The following is a 20,756-nucleotide window of genomic DNA, read 5'->3' as shown; positions in this document are numbered from 1 at the left end:
CCTTGAGAGAGTCTTTAAACCTCTTTTGTTGACCACCAGCATTACGCTTTCCATTTTTAAGTTCGGAATACAGTGGTGCCCCGCAAGACGAATGCCTCGCAAGACGAAAAACCTGCTAGACGAAAGGGTTTTCCGTTTTTCGATGTGCTTCGCAAGACGAATTTCCCTAAGGGCTTGCTTCGCAAGACAAAGACGTCTTGCGAGTCTTGCGATTTTTTTCGCTTCCCCCCCTTTTTCTAAGCCGCCAATAGCCTTTTAGCCGCTAAGCCTTTAATAGCCGCTAATCCGCTAATAGGGTTGCTTTGCAAGACGAAAAAACCGCTAGACGAAGAGACTCGCGGAACGGATTATTTTCGTCTTGTGAGGCACCACTGTAGAGTAGTTGCTTTGGAAGACGATCATCTGGAAAGCATCTTAACAGGAGTGGGCATATATCTGCCTAGCAGGTGGTTCTAGCTTGAGGCAAGCTGCTTTTCAAAATAAGCACTTCTTCATAATTTGAATGAACCAGATTCTGCAGGTGCATTGTGGGAGGTCTTAATGTTTGCAACCTAGTATAAAATATCTCCTACATGCCCCAGGCAAAACCTTCAATCCTGCCAGCTATAAGAATGAAATTACAAGGGCAGCACAGAGGTGGCTTGTTCGCAAACACACGCAAGCACATACATAATGGACAGCCCTTTGGCTTTTAAAAATCAAAATCGATCCTCATCAATTGTACTAAAATAGGGGTGGGCAATTTCCTTGTCCCCAAAGACTTCATGCCGTGGTGGGCTATGGGCCACATGGCTGTAGTAGGCATGGCCTGGGCGCCCCCCACCCACATACTCCTCAGCTTAGTCTCTCGTACTTATCCTTCCCCCACTGTCTTAGTGTGGAGGGAGAGAGAGGTTTAAGCCTTCTCTCCTGGAGCACTGAGATCCAATAGCATCTTCCTCCCTGCCGCAAGCTGCTGGGAATATTTCATCTGGGCAGTGAGAAAAGGAGGGCACATATGTTGGGAATTCAGGGAGCAAGCCATTGTGTGCATCTTGCACATCCTGGATTATTTGCACTCTTTGAATATAGTGGGTGGAATTCAATGTCACGCTCCTCTAACCATTCTCTCTGCACTGAGCTGGGAGATCTTGCCCCCCTGAGCAAATTTTGGAGGGTGTGTTGGGGGAAGAGGGGAGGGGGCAGCCCAGTTGTACAAGTGGAAGTCCTTGAGCAGTGCTTCCATTGATAGGGCTGGTTGGGTGAATTCCACCCAGAATGTTTGTTGGGAGACTAGTTCATGGGTGACACAGGCATATGAACAATAGTGATGAACCGTATAATATATTTCAAGTCAGGTACACTAAGAGGGTTGGCTGGTTTGTTGCATGGTAGAAACAAAATATATTTGTTTCTCCACTTAATATGAACCAAATGAAAGACTTGGGTTCTGCTCTTTCAACTTTTGAATGTTTGTTGGCCTTGTGTATTAATTCTGAAGCTTCTGTTAGTAATTGGGAGGGCAAACAGTCCCAATTTTGATAATAGAATATACATTTTTATTCTTCTGAGGATGCGAATTTTCTAGAATTGGATTTTGCTTCATTTGTAATTGTATGCACAACCCTAAGTGCAAACAGCAGATTGTAAATCGCCATCCTCCAGCTCCTGTCATAATTATGGTAAGTGGTGAACTCTTAATACAGAAAGTCTATAGTGTGTGCTTATTCATACCTGATATTGATCAAATACCTTCTCAATTTCCTTATAATCGCATTAAGACATAAGGTCCACTAAGGAGCAGTTTAATGTTATTACAGTGGTACCTCAGGTTACAAACTTAATTTGTTCCGGATGTCCGTTCTTAATCTGAAACCGTTCTTAACCTGAGGTGCACTTCCGCTAATGGGGCCTTTCACTGCCGCTGGCGCGCAATTTCCGTTCTCATCCTGGGGCAAAGTTTGTAACCCGAGGTACTACTTCCGGGTTAGCGGAGTTTGTAACCCGAGGTGATTGTAACCCGAGGTACCACTGTACATTCTTCAAATGCATCATTCTATGGGCTCATAGAAGGATATTTTAACAACTTTAGCAGTTGTCATATGCTAGGGACAGCTGATGCATTTATTTATTTTCTATCCTGCCCCTCCTTAGAAAGGAGCCCAGGGTAACAAATAAAACAGCAAAAAAAGCAACAACCACAAAACATTTTAATAAAAATCACATCTCCTCACCGCTAGATAACTTCAAGAGTTCCAGGCACAATATATTTCAGCAGCCAAATGCTAGGGTACAATTGCAAGAATGTTTAAAACTCTGCCCATAGTGGGAATTAAGATTAAGCCACTGCTTTAATTTGTAAGTATTGCCAGGATACTGATGCAAGCAGTTGAAATTCAGATTTAAGGTTCTGATGGAGTTTGAAAAAGCCAAGTTGTTGATTAGTTATGAGAATGCTCATATGGGAGTGGAGTGGGATGTGTAAATAGGGGTGAATACTGCTGCAGGTTTTTTTGGGGTGTGTGTTGCACTATTAAGAAATAAGTTTCAATAAACTTTGTAATTTGAAATCCCTGCAATTTGTCATACTGGTTTCTAAACAAGACTTTTCAGAAGAATGAGCTGAATTCACAATCATTTGGATTTTGAGGTTCAAATGCTTTGTTGTTTGGTTGTTGCTTTGATCTTCTAGGTAGTATTCTCTTGGGCTCATTGTTGAGCTGAGCATATTTATCAATCAAACTCCTAGCCTTTCTGCCATTCTTCGTTGCGTGCCCATAGCCCCGCTTCCTTCATGCACTAGACTGAAAAAACGAACACTGCAATTTCACTGAGCTAACGTAGCCTGTTGACGAAGAGGGTAATGGTGTGAGCAATGGCTGATTTATGTGTTCTTCATGAAAATAGAAAACTATATCATGACATAGAAAATATTTAACGTCTGGCACCAGCCATTCTATTTGCCACGGTGAGTGTGGGACTCCAGCGAGGCGCATGCGACAAGTGGCCGCAACTTCCTTGCAACTTCAGACCTGCAGAAGTAGGCTGAGATCATCCTGGCCATTGCTTAGCTGTCCTTTCCACCATCCCAGCTCCAAAGTTGGAAGGATGGCCAAGGCTTGTACATCAGCTGTCTGGAGTCATGCAAGCAACAAAACAAGCAATATCCTAAAATCAGCTAGCCTTGTATTTTACAGAGCAGACAAGGGAAGGGTTCAGGAGAAAGGGTGGGATATAAGTTGAACTATTATTAATTCTGAAGGTGCCTTTGATTCTTTCTCCGCATTGACCCTTTCTCTTGGGAAAGGTGAGTTGTGTGTTGGGAACCTTTTCCCCTTCCCTCCAGAAAGGCCACCCTCCTCAAGCCAGCAAACTCCCATTTCTAAGGGAGAAGAGCTGGTGATTACAATTTTTGGCTTTTATACTTTTCCAATAAGACATTGGGCTGGGGTCATCTACTAAGTCCGGCTCTGAGGGGAGGGTGCACTGCAATGCTTGCACTGACGTTCCCCTTAGCACAACATTGAATTCCATCCTTTGTAGTTGTCTTTAATTTCTGTGTATTATATGTGCATGTAAAAACATGTAAACAATTGACTTGGCCAGCAAAGCCAGCCAAAAACTGTAGACCTTTTGTTAGAGTAGCATCTTTTGTTGGGATGAATTTGACTTTTCCACATGAGAGTGGGTATGCAACTATTGGTCATAAAGTTGGATGTGTGTGTTTTAGCCCAAATCTGGATACTATATTCTCTGTTCCTGTAAGGTGTTGGTTTTTTAAAAAACTTTTTCTAAAGTTTACTTACCTGGCTCAACTTTGAAAACAAGATGGCTGAACAACTCAGTTTATTTTGAACTGCCTAGAATCTGAGGGATATGAAGTGCATAAATATAAACAGAAAATTGAGTGATAACAGACTTTTTGATCTGAATTCAAGCGCTTTGGGACAAAACGTTTTCAGTAAATTATTTTCTCCCCCTCCCTCTTCTCTCCCCCCTCCCAGTAGAAACTATGTTCCAACTTCCTGTCAACAACCTTGGCAGTTTAAGAAAAGCCCGGAAAACTGTGAAAAAAATACTAAGTGACATTGGTTTGGAATACTGTAAAGAGCATATAGAAGTAAGTACAATCTTCCGTTGAACTCTTGGGTTGCAGTTTAAATTGAAGGGCTGTATCTTCCATTGGGAATATTATAAACTGAAGTGAAGTTTCAGGAGAACAGTGATTGACTGGTATTACAAAAGTGGCATGAGTTTTTCGCTTCTTGGCTGTACTCACTTATCAAGCCAAAAACTGTGATTATCTGCTTGGCTGCCACCCCACCAAGGGAGCCATCTCCTGAGAGACAGAGAGACATGGAGCTTTCCCACCTAACCACTTCTTGGTATCTTTGTGGGAAAGGTTGGCGTTGGCTGGTTTCAGTCTGTGCCACCAAGATACACTGGTTGGCCTCTGGATGGAGAACTTCCGTCACATGCTGCACTTGTTATAGGGAGATGATGATGATGATGATGATAATGATAATAATAATTTTTTATTTGTACCTCGCCCATCTGGCTGGGTTTCCCCAGCCACTCTGGGCGGCTTCCAACAAAGACAAAAAAATACACTAAAATGTCACACATTAAAAACTTCTCTGAACAGGGCTGCCTTCAGATGTCTTCTAAATGTCAGGTAGATGTTTATCTCTTTGACATCTTATGGGAGGGCATTCCACAGGGCGGGTGCCACTACCGAGAATGCCCTCTGCCTGGTTCTCTGTAGCTTTGCTTCTTGCAATGAGGGAACCACCAGAAGGCCCTCGGCGCTGGACCTCAGTGTCCGGGCAGAACGATGGGGGTGGAGATGCTCCTTCAGAGATGCCTCGTAGGTAAGAGGTCCAAGGAGTGTTGCTGAAGAAACTCTCAAGGAGTAGTTTCAAGGCAAAAGGATGATCTCTCTGTGTTAAATATCATAGCATTAACTGTGGTAGTCTACTAATGTAGTACCCGTGCCTCAAACTGTTTCTCCCTCTGCAGTGGAGAACCTCTTCTGCCTACTGAAGGGTGGAAAACCAACTGTGAAACTGAGGTGGTACGGCTAGCAGGCAGGAAAGGAGAGGGAGAAAACAGGAGATGCTACAGAATACTGCTTATTGCAAGCCCAACACGTTTTGGAAAACCTTGCTGGAGGGCATGTTTTTATCAACAGTTCTGACACACCAGGGGTTACTGCAGTATCCTTTGTATGTTAGAATTGTTGCTAGAATTGTTGCTAAAATCTGCCCTTGAGAAATGATTTTTTTTCCAAAATGCATTGGGCTAAAAATGAACACTGTCTTGTAGCCCTTCGAGTCTTCCCCCCCATCTGCTGAATTGTGAATCTGACTTACGCATTTCAAAACCATGCAGCTGTAATACTAGATTCTCTTGCTTAGCTACTACCAAAGTTTTAGATTACTTCAATTAAATGGGTGCGTGTGGTTTTTGCATATAACCAACAAAATGGGTTGATGTTAATGCCCAATTTATCAGTAATAGAATAAACAACAATGCACACATGTCTGTTTAGTGTTCACAACTGCAGCACTTAGAAGCAGCTATGATTGATTTCATTGGGACCAATTTAAGCATGAAATACTGGACAAGTTATTCCACAATAAATTTGTCAGTCTTCAATGTGCCACATGACTCTTGCTTTTGGACAAACACTAAATGCATATTTTGAAAAATGTGGGCTGAAATTTCATGTTATCTGTGATTTTTCACACAATCGTTTCTATTTTTTGTAGTCTGGTATATAGATTCTGCTCCTGCACAGGACAGATCTAGGAGGATTCTAGCCCTCTGGCCAGGGAACTAGTCCTCATGCCTTCTCCTTTTGAGAAGGATTGGCAGTGAGAGCAGCTTCATGCTTTGTGATCTTCTGGAGAGCATTCTCAGTAATGTTCCCACTGAGCCTAGCTTTTTAGAGACTACTCTTTCTGTTTGTACGCCTTTTACTTAAAAGTACAAATAACCTGTCGACACACAAACTACCGTACTTTTCCATCTATTAGACGCCCCCCATATATAAAACTCGCCCCTATTTTGGGAGACTCAGTTTTGCCACTATCCATGTATTAGACCAGTGTTCCCCAATCTTGGGCCTCCAGCTGTTTTTGGACTACAACTCCCATCATCCCTCGCTAGCAAGACCAGTGGTCAAGGATGATGGGAATTGTAGTCTAAAAACAGCTGGAGGCCCAAGGTTGGGGAACACTGTATTAGATGACCCCAGTTTTTTGACATGATTTTTCTGTCAAAAAAACCTCGTCCAATACACGGAAAAATACAGTAATCTATGCTCCTGCAAATACTTACTTGCTTATACGGTCTGGCAAGCTCATTCCCTCAAATAATTTTTCATATGTGATTATCTGTATGACTTATAGATTGCACAAAAAAATTTAAACTGCCTTCGTAGGGGGAAACGAACAGGGGCCAGACAAATTTAAGCAATGTAAAGTCATCTTCATTTCAAAGGACTGTTAAGTACCTGCCTTCTATTGAAGTGGTTGTATCATGCCCTTAATTAGTACAAAAATAATAAGTGCATTAATTAGTAAAAATTATACTCCCTGGGAAGTTTTCTGTTAATGAGCCCTTTTATTTGTAATTTTTGGTACCTTAATAATTCTTCTTGAATTTTCAAGATCTAAAGAAATGAATAGGCAATCATTCTGCGGTTTGTTATTTCTATTTATGCTTTTGTAAATCTTCCACTGTTGCAGGATTTTAAGCAGTTTGAACCCAATGACTTCTATCTGAAAAACACTACATGGGAAGATGTTGGATTGTGGGATCCTTCACTTACAAAAAATCAGGTTCGTAATAATGTGGTAAAATGACCTTAAATCTGAAACCAATTCCAAACCAATTAAGTTTGGAATCGTGTTTTTATGACAAACGTTAAGTGCTTTACAACCTAAATTATATCTGTTTACGAAAGTAATAATTCCCACTGATTTCAGTGAGATTTATTGCAAGATGTGTGTGCACAGGATTACAGCCCAGATGTCAGCAGAGGTGGGACAGAAGAAAAAGAGTGTTATAGTATTATGGGGACTGGTCACTATGGTCTCTGTGGAAACAACAGTTGCTGAATGGTGTCTCAGGACTGATTAGTTCTTTTGAAATCTTTTGGACTTGAGTTTGGCAGTGAGTGTACTCCTGAATATGACTTAGTTGAATATTACCACTAGTAGTTCAACATATTGAAGAAATTTAAACTTAACTAGCAAATTTGGTGCCCCTTTTAAGATAAGCAGAATTGAGAAAGAACTGACAGCAGGTAGCTCAACTCTGATATCCTACCAAAACATTGTTAAAGAAACTTAACAATGGTCTGGTGGGTCTGAATTGACAAAGCATAGTGTATACAGTGAGGGGGGGGAAGTATTTGATCCCCTGCTAAATTTGCCCGTTTGCCCTCTGACAAAGAAATGACCAGTCCATAATTTTAATGGTAGGTTTATTGTAGCTGTGAGAGACAGAATAACAGCAGGGAAAACCCCAGAAACCCAGAAGACAAAAGTCAGAGATTGATGTGCATTTTAATGAGTGAAATAAGTATTTGATCCCCTATCAACCAGCCAGATGTCAGGCTACCTGGTATCTTCACTGTATGTAACGAGCTGAGAGTAGAAGCACCTGCTGTAAGGGAGAGGTCTTACCTGTAATCCCACCTCGTTACAGTACCTGTACAAAAGAGACCTGTCGACAGAAGCAATCAATCCAGCAGATTCCCAAGTAGCCACCAAGACCAAAGAGCTGTCCAAGGATGTCAGGGACAAGATTGTAGACCTGCACAAGGCTGGACTGGGCTACAAGACTATTGCCAAGCAGCTTGGTGAGAAGGTGACAACAGTTGGTGCAATCATTCGCAAATGGAAGAAACACAAAATAACCGTCAACCTCCCTCGGTCTGGGGCTCCATGCAAGATCTCATCTCGTGGAGTTGAATTGATCACGAGCAAGGTGATGAAGCAGCCCAGAACTACACGGGGGGTGGGGGGGTGGACTTGCCAATGATCTCAGGGCAGCTAAGTCTAAGTTTATCAGATTTTTTCCAATAAATCTGGGGATGCAAATAAATTAATAATATAATATATTTTTTTAAAAAAAGAAAAAAATTAAGAAAAAAAGTCAACACCACAGATCAAAGTTTGCTTTAAAACTGAGCTGGTGAGGAGGTCCTCTCTGTGAGTGGGCAGATGGCCCCCAGTGGGGGCCCCGAGATGCAGCCGAGCCTCCTGCTCTAGCTGCGGAGCTACCCCAGCGCTGCCTGCCGCCGCCAGATCGAGCCCAAAGCTTTGGCACGAACACCCCCACCGCTTCTTTCTCTTTCTCTCCCCAGCCCACCTCTCCCCTCCCATCCCTCCTCCTGTCCTCCCCAAAGCCGTGCAGCCGCAAGCAGCTCAAATGGAGTGGGAAATAGCCAGTGGTGGCAGATCGAGCCTTTAGATTATTTCCTTCACGTTTGGTACTTAATTGTCTCTAATCTGCTTTTATTTGCCAGAAGCCTCCCTCCCCTCCCACCAGCTTGGCTGGGTGGGTGGCGGCGGTGAGGAGGCAGAAGTAGCGCGGTGGTGGCGAAGAGAAGAACAGTGGTGCCTCGCAAGACGAAAAGAATCCTTTCTGTGATTCTCTTCGTCTAGCGGTTTTTTTGTCTTGCAAAGCAAGCCCATTGAAGGATTAGCGGATTAGCGCTTTTAGCGGCTTATCTGCTGATCGGATCAGCTGATAAGCGGTTTAGCGGCTTAGAAAAAGGGAGGGAGGAAAAAAACCCAGCAGGAACTCGCAAGACATTGTTGTCTTGCGAAGCAAGCCCATAGGAAATTCGTTTTGCGAAGCACCTCCAAAACGGAAAACTCTTTCGTCTAGCGAGTTTTCCGTCTTGCGAGGCATTTGTCTTGCGGGGCACCACTGAATATATATATGTGTGTGTCCGCCTTTATTTTTTGGCTCCCGCCGCTTCTCTACATGATAATATGTTTATATGATTAGCTGAGCCCAGGGGTGGGTAGAAGAGAGAGAAAGAGAGGGGGTGGAGTTTGGCGGAAGAGGTGGAGGCTGGAGGTGGCTCCAGTTCAGAGCTAGTGGAGAGTCCGTGTCAGGACTTCGCAATCCCCAGTCACACACAGAGAGAGAAGTGCATGGGCGAAACGGAGATGGCAATACAATTCACTGGGATTTTTCAGCGTCAAGGACAGGGGAGAAGCAAGGAGGTTGGGGGGAAGCGAAGCTTGAAGAAGGGTTGGAACTGGATCCTGCCAGAGGCCAGGATGCCATCCAGGGAGATATAAATGAGGCCAATGGAGAGAAAGGGGGCTTTTCTTTCCGATTTTTCCTCTCTCGCGCGCGTGTGCCTGTGCTTTGCAATCACAGCGCCTTCTCCCCACTTCGCCTCCCTGCCAAACAATTGAGTTGATTCCAGCTGCTCCTGTTGGCGTCGTTGTTTCCTGGGGACATTTAATGAAATCTGGGGATATTCCGTGGGTGGAATTGCTCTGGGGAAACATTTGTAAATCTGGGGACTGTACCCAGGAACTGGGGACGTCAGGTAACCCTACCATAGTCACCATGAAAACAGTTGGTAACACACTACGCCGTGAAGGACAGAGATCTTGCAGAGCCCACCGGGTCCCCTTGCTCAAGACAGCACATGTACAGGCCCGTTTGCAGTTTGCCAATGCACATCTGAACGACCCTGAGGAGAAGTGGGTGAAAGTGTTGTGGTCAGATGAGACCAAAATCGAGCTCTTTGGCATCAACTCAACTCGGCGTGTTTGGAGGAGGAGGAATGCTGCCTATGACCCCAAGAAAACCACCCCTACTGTCAAACATGAAGGGGGACATATGCCTTGGGGGTGTTTTTCTGCTAAGGGGACAGGACACCTTCACCACATCGAAGGGACGGTGGATGGGACCATGTATCATCAAATCTTGGGGGAGCACCTCCTTCACTCAGCCAGGGCATTGGAAATGGGTCGAGGATGGGTATTCCAGCATGACAATGACCCAAAACACACGGCCAAGGCAACAAAGGAGTGGCTCAGGAAGAAGCACATTAAGGTCCTGGAGTGGCCTAGCTAGTCTCCAGACCTTAATCCCATTGAAAATCTGTGGAGGGAGCTGAAGGTTCGAGTAGCTACACATCAGCCTTGAAATCTTACTGACTTGGAGAGGATCTGCAAAGAGGAGTGGGGCAAAATACCTCCTGAGATGTGTGGAAACCTGGTGGCCACCTATAAGAAACGTCTGACCTCTGTAATTGCCAACAAGGGTTTTGCCACGAAGTACTAAGTCATCTTTTGCAAAGGGATCAAATACTTATTTCACTCATTATAATGCACATCAATCTCTGACTTTTGTCTTCTGGGGGTTTTCCTGTTGTTATTCTGTCTCTCACAGCTACAATAAACCTACCATTAAAATTATGGACTGGTCATTTATTTCTTTGTCGGAGGGCAAATGGGCAAATTTAGCAGGGGATCAAATACTTCCCCCCCCCCTCACTGTAATAGGCCAACAAACTAGAGCTGGTAAACCATAACTTAGTTTGCAAAGCATAAACTATGGTTTAGCACGTTTAATGAATTGACAGACCGTAGTTATGGTCTTTTGTTTTCCTTGCAGAAGCTGCTGCACAATAGAGAGGAGTGAAGCTGTGATTTATGAAACTAAGAGGGCAGAAAATGAAAGCAGTCTAGCAGCCTTGAATTATAGTTTGGCTGTTGTGTGTTTGGAATCTCAAAACAGTGATTTAAGTTACACACTAAGTTTAGCACAAACCATGGTTTGATGTCTGAAGTGTCAGGATATATTTACCGGAGAAATCTGAGTTTATCTAGTTACAGAGTGTATCAGATTGAAAGTTTAGAAACTTTGATAAAGCCATAATTAGATGTTGCACCAATATAGAGATTCTAAAAAGAATTTGTGCATGCCCAAGTATTTTATCACTGCTTGAGAATCTGGTATACGCTGCTGAATCACTGAACTGGTTCAGATATAGTGGGAAACTGCGCTTTCGTGTTATGAGAACATGCGGTGGCACAGCTTAGGTTTCTGTGCTCTCCCATTACTTCTCTGGACATGAGAAGAGGAAATGGAAAGCTGCTTTTGTTGTTGAGCTCAATAGAAGCCATGTCCTGGTGTTTTTACTGCTGTGCATGCTAACACTTATGTGAGAGAGAATAAGAGCACCCTTACAAGCCCTACTTCCTCCGAAGCATAATTTTTTTTCAAGTCTTCCACAAGTTGGGAGGATCAGGTTCTGAAACCGGGAGCGTCCTTTACTTCTGGAGGCTCCTTACACAATTTAAAACCCTTAGTTTGAAAGTGATGTGGCTCTATGAAGCTTTCAGTCTCCTCAGGCACAAAGTTGCAGGAGAAGGGTGGAGGGAAGCATGCAGCCCAAAGGTCACTGCAGCTCATTCTCTTAATGGGAAGCCATGGGTTGTATCTTATGCTCTTATGCTGGTGCTACTCAGAGTAGACCCATTGAAGTTAATGGGCATGGCTAACTTAGGTTCATTATTTTCAGTGGGTCTACTCTGAGTAGCACCAGCATAAGAGCATAAGATACAACCCATGGCTTCCCATTACGTCTTAAGCAGGCAGCTGTTTGTAATGCTTGATTTGCAGGGGCTGAATGATCAAAAATAAGGAAGATGTATTTCTCTGTGGTCTAGGACTAGTCTTCTTTCTTAAAGACTTTCTATGAATTGCCTGATTTTTGCCAGCTTAAAAAAAGAACGTTAAATGGAGGATAGTTTCATAAGTTTGCCTTGAGGCTGTGATCCATTGAGTCAGAAGGATTAGGAAAGGGAATGCAAATCAAATGCAGTTTTTCTGATACTTGTTTCTTTTCTTTTTGTTTTGTTTTTAAGGACTATCGGACAAAACCCTTTTGCTGCAGTGCATGTCCATTTTCCTCAAAGTTCTTTTCTGCCTACAAAAGTCACTTCCGGAATGTTCATAGTGAAGACTTTGAAAACAGGATCCTTCTCAATTGTCCCTACTGTACTTTCAATGCAGACAAAAAGACTTTGGAAACGCATATTAAAATATTTCATGCTCCAAATGCCAATACACCAAGTGGAGGCATCAGCACTTTTAAAGATAAAAACAAGCATGATAGCCTTAAACCTAAGCAGGCTGACAGTGTAGAACAAGCTGTTTATTACTGTAAGAAGTGCACTTACCGAGATCCTCTCTACGAAATAGTTAGAAAGCACATTTACAGGGAACATTTTCAGCATGTTGCTGCACCTTATATAGCAAAGGGAAGTGAGAAGTCACTCAATGGGATTGTACCCTTAAGTTCCCGAGAAGAGGGCATGATTCACTGCAAACGCTGCCTTTTTATGCCGAAGTCGTATGAAGCTTTAGTACAGCATGTTATTGAAGACCACGAGCGTATAGGATACCAAGTGACAGCAATGATAGGGCATACAAATGTGGTAGTTCCAAGATCCAAACCTTTAATGCTAATTGCTCCAAAACCACAGGATAAAAAGCCTATGGGACTTCCTCAGAGGATGGGTGCCCTGTCCCCTGGAAATGTCCGCTCTCTTCCATCACAGCAAATGATGAACCGACTGAATATACCAAAGCCTACGTTGAATTCTGGAGGAGTAAATATGTCCAACGTTCATTTGCAACCGAACAACTATGGTGTGAAATCGGTACCGCCAAGTTACGTTGGTCACACGGGAGGAAGGCTAAGTTTAACAGGTAGTTCTCCAGTTTCCCTATCCCAGCAGTCTCAATCAATGAAGCAGTATTCCCCAAGTGGAAATGGGCGACCTTACCCTCTTGGAGGGGAACCAAGATCGCAGGCTACAGCAAGGTACTCTCTTTCGTCTGCCAACTCATCTTCACTTTCATCGGGCTCACTGAAATCAACATCATTAGGTCAGTCTCAGGCAGCATCCAGAATATTATCCCAGTCCACACCCAAGCCTCTTGCCGTTGGCCCTATATGTACCACTTCCACCAATACTTCATCAACTCAGAAATGGAAGATTTGTACAATCTGCAATGAGCTCTTCCCTGAAAACGTGTACAGTGTTCATTTTGAGAAAGAGCACAAGGCCGAAAAGGTGCCCGCAGTTGCTAACTACATCATGAAAATACATAATTTTACTAGCAAATGTTTATACTGTAATCGCTACTTGCCTACTGACACGCTGCTCAACCACATGTTAATCCATGGTCTATCCTGTCCCTACTGCCGCTCAACGTTCAACGATGTTGAGAAGATGGCTGCTCACATGCGAATGGTTCATGTCGATGAAGAAATGGGGCCCAAAACTGATTCCACGTTAACGTTTGATTTGACGTTGCAGCAGGGTAGCCACACCAATATACACTTGCTTGTAACTACCTACAACTTGAGAGATGCCCCTGCCGAATCCGTCGCTTACCATGCTCAAAATACTGCTCCAGTTCCTCCAAAACCACAGCCAAAAATTCAGGAGAAGACAGATGTACCTGTAAAAAGTTCTCCTCAAGCAGCAGTCCCCTACAAAAAAGATGTGGGGAAAACCCTTTGCCCTTTGTGCTTTTCAATCCTGAAAGGACCCATTTCTGATGCACTGGCACATCACTTAAGGGAGAGACATCAAGTTATTCAAACAGTTCATCCGGTAGAGAAAAAGCTTACATATAAATGTATCCATTGCCTTGGAGTGTACACGAGTAACATGACTGCCTCAACCATAACCCTGCACCTTGTCCACTGCAGGGGTGTGGGGAAGACTCAGAACGGTCAAGAAAAAGGTAATGTTCCCTCCCGACTAAACCAGTCTCCAGGTGCAGGACCTGTGAAACGTACTTATGAACACATGGAATTCTCTCTGTTGAAGAAAAGAAAAATGGATGACGACGATTCCCCTTCCGTCTTTGAGGAGAAGCCTGAAGAACCTGTAGTGCTGGCTTTAGATCCCAAGGGTCATGAAGATGATTCGTATGAAGCTAGAAAAACATTTCTCACCAAGTATTTCAATAAGCAACCGTATCCCAGTCGGAGGGAGATTGAAAAGTTAGCTGCCAGTCTCTGGCTTTGGAAATCCGACATTGCTTCACACTTCAGCAACAAAAGAAAGAAATGCGTTAGAGATTGTGAAAGGTATAAACTGGGTGTCTTGCTAGGTTTCAACATGAAAGAACTGAACAAGGTTAAACACGAAATGGATTTTGATGCTGAGTGGTTGTTTGAGAACCACGACGAAGAGAATTCCAGAGTCAATCCTAGCAAAACTGTTGATAAAAAGATAAACCTAGAGAAAGATAATGAAAGTTCCTCAGACAGTTTTGAGAATATAGAACAGGAGTTCAACGAAAGCAATAGTCCATTTGCAGAATCTGTGTCTAACTCTGGTCGCAAAACATCTATTAATAGTATAAATGAGATACCAGATGAAAGCATATCTAAGGAGACAACTGAAGAAGCCACTTTGGAGTCTCCGGAAAAAATAGACCAAAAGGAGGATGGAGACCCAAAATACAAGGAGAGTAGCTCTGCAGAAGAACCAACAAAGCTGGTAGCTGAAGGTTCAGACAGTGAAGGTGATCAAGAAGATCAGGATGATCCCATTGAATGGAAAGCAGAAGCATCGCCGTCTGAAAGCGTCCCTGGTTCTCAGCAAGTGTCTGACTTTGAAGATAATACATCTGAAGTGAAACCAGAAACGTGGACAGATGAATCATCCCAAAGTGAAGATGCTACTAATAGTAAACCAGTTGCAGAAACTAAAGGTGCCGCCTCTGAGAGTGACGAAGAACAGTCAAAGTGGAAGAATAGTTCCTATGGAAAAGTGGGCGAGTTTTGGTCCAAGGACCAGTCACAGTGGAAAAATGCAACAGAAATCGAAGAGAGCTTGTCAAATCAGCAGATGGAGTGGCAGAACAGCACAATTGACAGCGAGGACGGAGAACAGTTTGACAGTGTGACTGATGGGGTTACGGAATCGATGCACAGCACCCTAACTGGGGTAGAGCTGAGTAGTCAGCAAGCATAAGCTGTTAAAACTCGAGACTCCATATCTTCCACTTGACAACCGTCTAAACATTTTCATTTCAGAACGACTGCTAAGTTCATTGTAAACTGGTACTGCCTTTTGAATGCAAGGTCACCTGGTTAGCGGCTGCAAGGCTGCCACACCGATTCCAGTTCTTATTTCAAAGTATGCTGTTGGCAAATCTCACTTGAGAGTATCTGCTGTGATGAGCACAGTAACTTAATGTGAAAATGGATATGTTGGTGGCTCCCAGTTGCTCACTGAAGAAAAGCAAAGGTTTTATTTTATTGGCATTTTCAACATATTTCACTCTGTATATGTTCAGCTGTATGTCTTTTTAAACATTACCCTTTTTCACATGGTAGTTTTAGGGCCAACATATGAGCTACCAATTCAATGTGTATAGTAGGACTCTGGGGAAATTGTTTTTTTTCATGTATCATTCTGAATAGTTGAAATGTATATTTGTACAGTCTTTTAGACCTATTCAAGTGATGCTTATGCTATTGTTCTTGTGTACCCATCATAGATTTGGTTCTTTTTTCCTTTTTTTTAGTGTTGCCCTGCTGTGTAATAAATGCTGTATCTAGTTTACCTAGCAAAAAGCTTGAAACTGCTATAGTAAGAATTTTGACAGACTTAGTTTTTGCACATAACCTTGTACAATCTCAAAACAGAGGCCAGCAACATAAAAGTATATCTGGACTCTATTGTATTATAGAATTTTCTTGTTCTTGAATATCCTTGACATTACAACTGATGACTATGTATTTCAGAGCCATTTTCTGAAATCTTTTAAGCTAAAAAAAATCACATGCAAGAAACAAGTTTGCAGCTACTAATTTTGACACCTTTTAGATCTGTATAAAAGTGTACTGTGTTAAAGCAGCATACGGAAATGAGTGCTGCATTTTTGGATATTTAGTTTTATCTTTAGTTAACACCAACATGGTGTTGTATTCATTTATACCATCTAATATATGACACATTGTTGTAGTATGGATAATTTGTGATCTTTATTTCCCCTTTGTATTCATTTAAGCATCTAAATAAATTGCTGTATTGTGCTTAATGTAAACATTTGCTTTATTACAAGGTCTGCATCCCTCATTCTAAAAACTCTGCTTCATTATGTTGGCTTTTGTTGAAAGGAAGCAGTCTTGGATGATGATGCCTTGAGAAAATGAAAGATTTCTGCTGGAGCAGTCTCATACAAATCACAATAGAAATATGAAATATTCACAATAGAATATGAAAACGAATCCTATGGAGCCTCAATCAAGTAATAGACAAATACAAATGTAAAAGACTATATAGGTTAACTGATGTGCAAATATGCAGCACAGCCAATTTAAAGTTGAGCATTTTAAAGTCCCATTGCTTTCTGTGGGGAAGTTAAATGTATACTTAAAGATGGGGCAGATGAGCAACATGAAGATAAATTAAGGTAGTAGTGAACATTGTAACTTTGGAAAGTGTTCATATATCACATATTTTTAATATAACTCATGCATTTATCAGCAAATGTTAAAAGTAATATACCAGGGGCATCTTATTCCATACTAGGAGTGAATACGTAATGATATGTATTTTCCCCTAATGATAGGCATAGGAAAAAAATACTCCCAACATCCCAGTTTGTACAGAGACCATTCTGTTCAAGTGACACAGCTTACTCATTTTCTCAGTTATTGAAAAATGTAAATGTTTTCCCCTTTTTCTAAGACCTCACTTGTGCGGAAAGAACCTTTTTAAACATCTTAGTTTTGCTTCATTGTGTTGCGATGTGCTGGAGTCAAGGATGCATCTTGTTCTACCAGGAAGCGGCAAGAATACAACCTGGGCAACTGATAGTGGTGAACTCAAAAGGCAAAAGCTCACAAGAAACCTTACAAACGTTCTGGTGATATATATTGACGACTACTTTTGCAGAGGAGGGTAAGTTAGTCTGTATATTTGCAAGTTTTTTTCCTACCAGTTCATGGATATAAGCAGGTATCAGACAAGCTGGTAGTTCCTGGCAGTCAGTTAATCAGGTATTTGGAGTCGACCACAAAGCAATTAGGTCCCACTTGCATATTCCAGGCCACAGCCTGCCATGGACATAAAAGTCTAATACTTGCACTGGTGCCCTTGAAGCAGGTACTGTTCGTATTCACTCCTCCTTAACCTTTTTACAAAAAAACCAAATCCTTTTTGCTAGAGTTCTCCCTAATGTGTCAGCATTCCATATGCTAATAGAATGTATTCCAGGTGCTTGCCACATGTACTTGCATAACATTTCATAGGTTCTAAACTACTTAAACAGGACCTACTCCTTTTCTGTGTTTCATTTTTGGTTTATGCTATAACTGCTTCATAACTGCAGCATAATTTGTGAGTGTGTAATGCAGCACCAATGTCAAAAAAAGATTTTAAATTTTCACACTAGGTTTTTTATTTTGTGCACATGATAGTATAATAAGAAGCCAGGTGTTCTGTCAGATATAGGCAACATGGTTCTAAAGACATTTTTGTGAGCCCTCTTGGGTAACCTTGGATGAGCAAGATTGCTTTCATTTTATATTGCATTCATGAAAATCAATAGATTGCAGCAGTCTGATCATATATTTTTAATATAGCCTTCAGTATTGATCAATTTACTCGAAAGGATACAGTCGTTTATTTCTGCAGTCTAAAATCTACATCTCCAGAAACTAATAATAGTTGTGTCAATGTGCATTGTTAGTTGTGCATGTCTTAAATGTTCTAAACAGTCCATTGCTGTTGTGAGCAAAACCAATGGAAAGAGCTGGAAGATCTTAAAAGTATGAGCTCCTGTAATTGCAACATCTGCAGCAACAGTTGTGTACATACACTGTATAAATACAAAGACACAGAGCTTGTTCTTAGCTGCATGACAGAATTTAGGCATCCCAGAAGTACCATTCATTTCAGTAGAGGCAGAACCATACACACAAAGTCCATGTGCTGATCAACTGCCTTTGTTAAAATGAGTGTTAATTCATTTCATCCCTTTTAGGGAAGTACTTTGTATAGAGGGGTCAGAAAATGCTTTAAAATCGCATTTAATGGAGAGCTGGCCCAAGACATCTTGGCAGCTGAGGCAAACCACAAAATGGTGCCCCCCTGTCTGCCAGGAGGAAGGGTGAAGTAAAGATCTGTATCAGGAATGTTTCCTGCTTGGCAGGGGGTTGGACTCGATGGCCCTTGTGGTCTATTCCAACTCTATGATTCTATGAATAGAGATCTACACTGGGATCTGCTGTCGTGTGGATTCTGCCTGAGGCAGCCTCACCTTGCCCTGTGTATGAGCAGTACCCTGTTCCATATGGGGGAGTCTGCCTCGTATGGCTTATAAGTACTGCTTCTGATCGCTTATACCTTTGTGGTTGAGCTTGTAACCAAAGCTTCATGCCTCAAAAACAAGACACTGGATGCAATGGTCTCTTTAGTGCGCATTACGTATTTTAATTTGCTTGTTTTGAACATGCTCTGGTTCAAGAACAAGCATTTTCCAGAACTAAACCATTCAAGTTACATTTCAGAAGAATTTTGAATATATGTGCTATTTGGAAGGGGGGAGGTAAGCAAGATTGTGCCACTTTTATTAGGCAACTTTCAAAATAGGATTTCTACACTGCAACAGCCTTGGTATAAATGAAAGATTGTAGCAGTTAGGCACAGAGTAGGAAAATAGCTTCTTGCTGCAATCCATGGTACTTAAGGTAAGTAAGTTTCATCCAATTTTGACATCTTAAATGTGCTATTCCTGCTTTGTTTACGTAAACCTGTCTCAAATGCCAAATGGAAGCAAAGTAACAAGATTGTATAAAGTTTTTGTCATAGCGCAAGGACCATCAATACTTCAAAACCAGCAAATCTGGGGATTAATTCCTCCCTCATGGGAAAGATAAAAAGGCAGAAATATTACCACTCTTCCTTTCTTTGGTCTAGCATCTATTTTACTCTATCCCTGTAGCTGTTCAGATCAAGTTCTCTCAAATGCTAGAGATGATTAAATGCAGCCTTAGTGGTTCTGGTACTTGCTGCCTATATATTTGATAGGAAAATAATCTTCAGTTCTGTAGAGTTCTGGCAGGCTGTAAGTGTGCTGCGAAGCTGTGGCATGTTTCTGAAAAAGAAGAAAGACATTAGTTCTCCCTCAGCTGGTCGCCAAAGAATTAGATTTTAATTAAATAGCTCCTAACTAACAGATTAAATCAAATTTAAATGTATATTGTACAGAATACCTAAGTGGAAGTGGTCTTCTGAGCATCAAAAATATATTTGGGAATTCTGAATATTTCCAATTGCTGCAACAAACTAAAGGTAAAAATTGTTTTAAACACACACACCCCATTCTCTACTCCTGGTAGCAGCATGAGATCCAAACGAAAGTTGATATAAGTCTAAGCTTGAGTTGCCTGCAGATTTTACTGGTCATGGGAAGAACCACTTTTGTGATGAATTACCTCTTGAACTTTTGTTAAATTACTGAAAATCAAGTAAACTTATGTTTGATTTGGTGCAGAAGAAGATGGCACCTATCCTGGTGGCAAGTCCTTCAAGCAACTCAAATCTTGCTGCCTTTGCTTTGTATCAGCCCTACCTCTTAAGCTGTGGGTGTATCAAGTTATGTTGTACCTTTCGAAGCTTTTGTTTTGTAAATGTATCACACTCAATACATTTAAGCTCTCGGGTCTTTGTTCCAATTCTGTGCTAGCATTTAAACAGTAAGCTTTTAGGCAAGTAACTTGGGGAAAGTGATTGCTAGAGAACTGAGTTTGTATTAGCTTGGCAAACATGGGTTTTTCGGATTCTAATGCCCCCACCGGCAGACTTGGAAGCAGAATGAAATACTCCTCTTAACCCCCCCTCCCCCAATACCCAAACTGGAAGATGCAGGTCAATGCATCCTTATTTCAGTCTGACCAGTCTGGAATTAATGACTTTCTGAACTTGGCCTGTGAGGCATCTGCATCCTTGTCACAGTACCAAGCTTCATCAGACCAGGCTAATATAACCTAATGTTTTCCCACAAAAATGTGGCCAGTCAGATACTAAGCTCACAAGCAGGGCGTGAAGGCAATAGCCTTCCCCAGTTGTCTGTCCCCAGCACTATCTGCCTCTGAAGTAAAAAAAAGGCTTCTGTTCTGTTGTATGATAACTCAAAACTCTTCTGCTTTCATTTACATCTAAAACTGAAAGGATGGGTAAGTGTTTAGAAGGGGGCTGGTTCTGGATTGACAGGATGGGGGGATTCCTAATTCTTGTGCGCTGCTCAAATGGCAAATGTGAGTCTGGAAGCACATTTTTAGGCATGTTTACCTGGAAATAAGTCAAACTGTGTTTTGCTGGACTTCCTAGTAATTAGATTCAGGATTGCAGCTTTCAGACTTTATGAAACTTCAGTCCAAGAAAGAAGCTTAACAAGATACTTGCGGACAAGAGAACTGAGGCACCAGGTAGTGAAATCTGCTATACTACCAGCTGTCGGTGAAAGCCTATTAGGAGGGTCTTCTGTTCTTAATCTCCTCCTCCAGAAACTGGGCAGGGGGAAAGGAATGAATAGTCAACAAGGCTTTTGTATCTTTACTGTCTTCTCTTCAACTTTTAGTTACTGATGGCTTCCTCTAAAAGAACCCTTAGCATTTCCCCCCATACACATATTTTTAAAATGCAATTCATTCTGAACTTCACTTCGCCATTCCCATCACCCTAGGT

At 42.0% G+C, this 20,756-nt stretch overlaps 2 protein-coding genes across 9 annotated transcripts in view; one reads left to right on the top strand and one right to left on the bottom strand.

Annotated features, from left to right (window-relative positions):
* The window catches only part of ADNP (activity dependent neuroprotector homeobox), a 44,236-nt gene extending 28,129 nt beyond the window's left edge, over positions 1–16,107 (top strand). For 3 of the 8 annotated variants that reach the window (XM_082225848.1, XM_082225846.1, XM_082225850.1), the window contains 4 exons: positions 3,984–4,099; positions 6,732–6,824; positions 7,696–7,977; positions 11,895–16,107. In XM_082225848.1, the coding sequence (XP_082081974.1) occupies positions 3,992–4,099; positions 6,732–6,824; positions 7,696–7,977; positions 11,895–15,029 (3,618 nt within the window). In that variant the 5' untranslated portion in view covers positions 3,984–3,991 and the 3' untranslated portion in view covers positions 15,030–16,107. Of the gene's footprint in view, positions 1–1,645; positions 1,662–3,983; positions 4,100–6,731; positions 6,825–7,695; positions 7,978–11,894 lie in introns of those variants that run through there. The other 5 variants (XM_082225847.1, XM_082225849.1, XM_082225851.1 and 2 more) reach the window with 3 other exon arrangements.
* A 2,370-nt stretch (positions 16,108–18,477) lies between these two features.
* Positions 18,478–20,756, bottom strand: part of BCAS4 (breast carcinoma amplified sequence 4) — a 53,439-nt gene continuing 51,160 nt past the window's right edge. The window contains exon 8 of the mRNA XM_082226593.1: positions 18,478–19,164. The gene's annotated coding sequence lies outside the window, so the exon portion shown is untranslated. The remainder of the gene's footprint in view (positions 19,165–20,756) is intronic.

The sequence above is a fragment of the Podarcis vaucheri genome, assembly GCF_965113315.1.
Source record: "Podarcis vaucheri genome assembly, chromosome: 6".
In the NCBI taxonomy this organism is placed as follows: Eukaryota; Metazoa; Chordata; class Lepidosauria; order Squamata; family Lacertidae; genus Podarcis; species Podarcis vaucheri.
The sequence above is the reverse complement of the archived record's forward strand: the minus strand, read 5'-3'. Positions and strand labels throughout refer to the sequence as shown.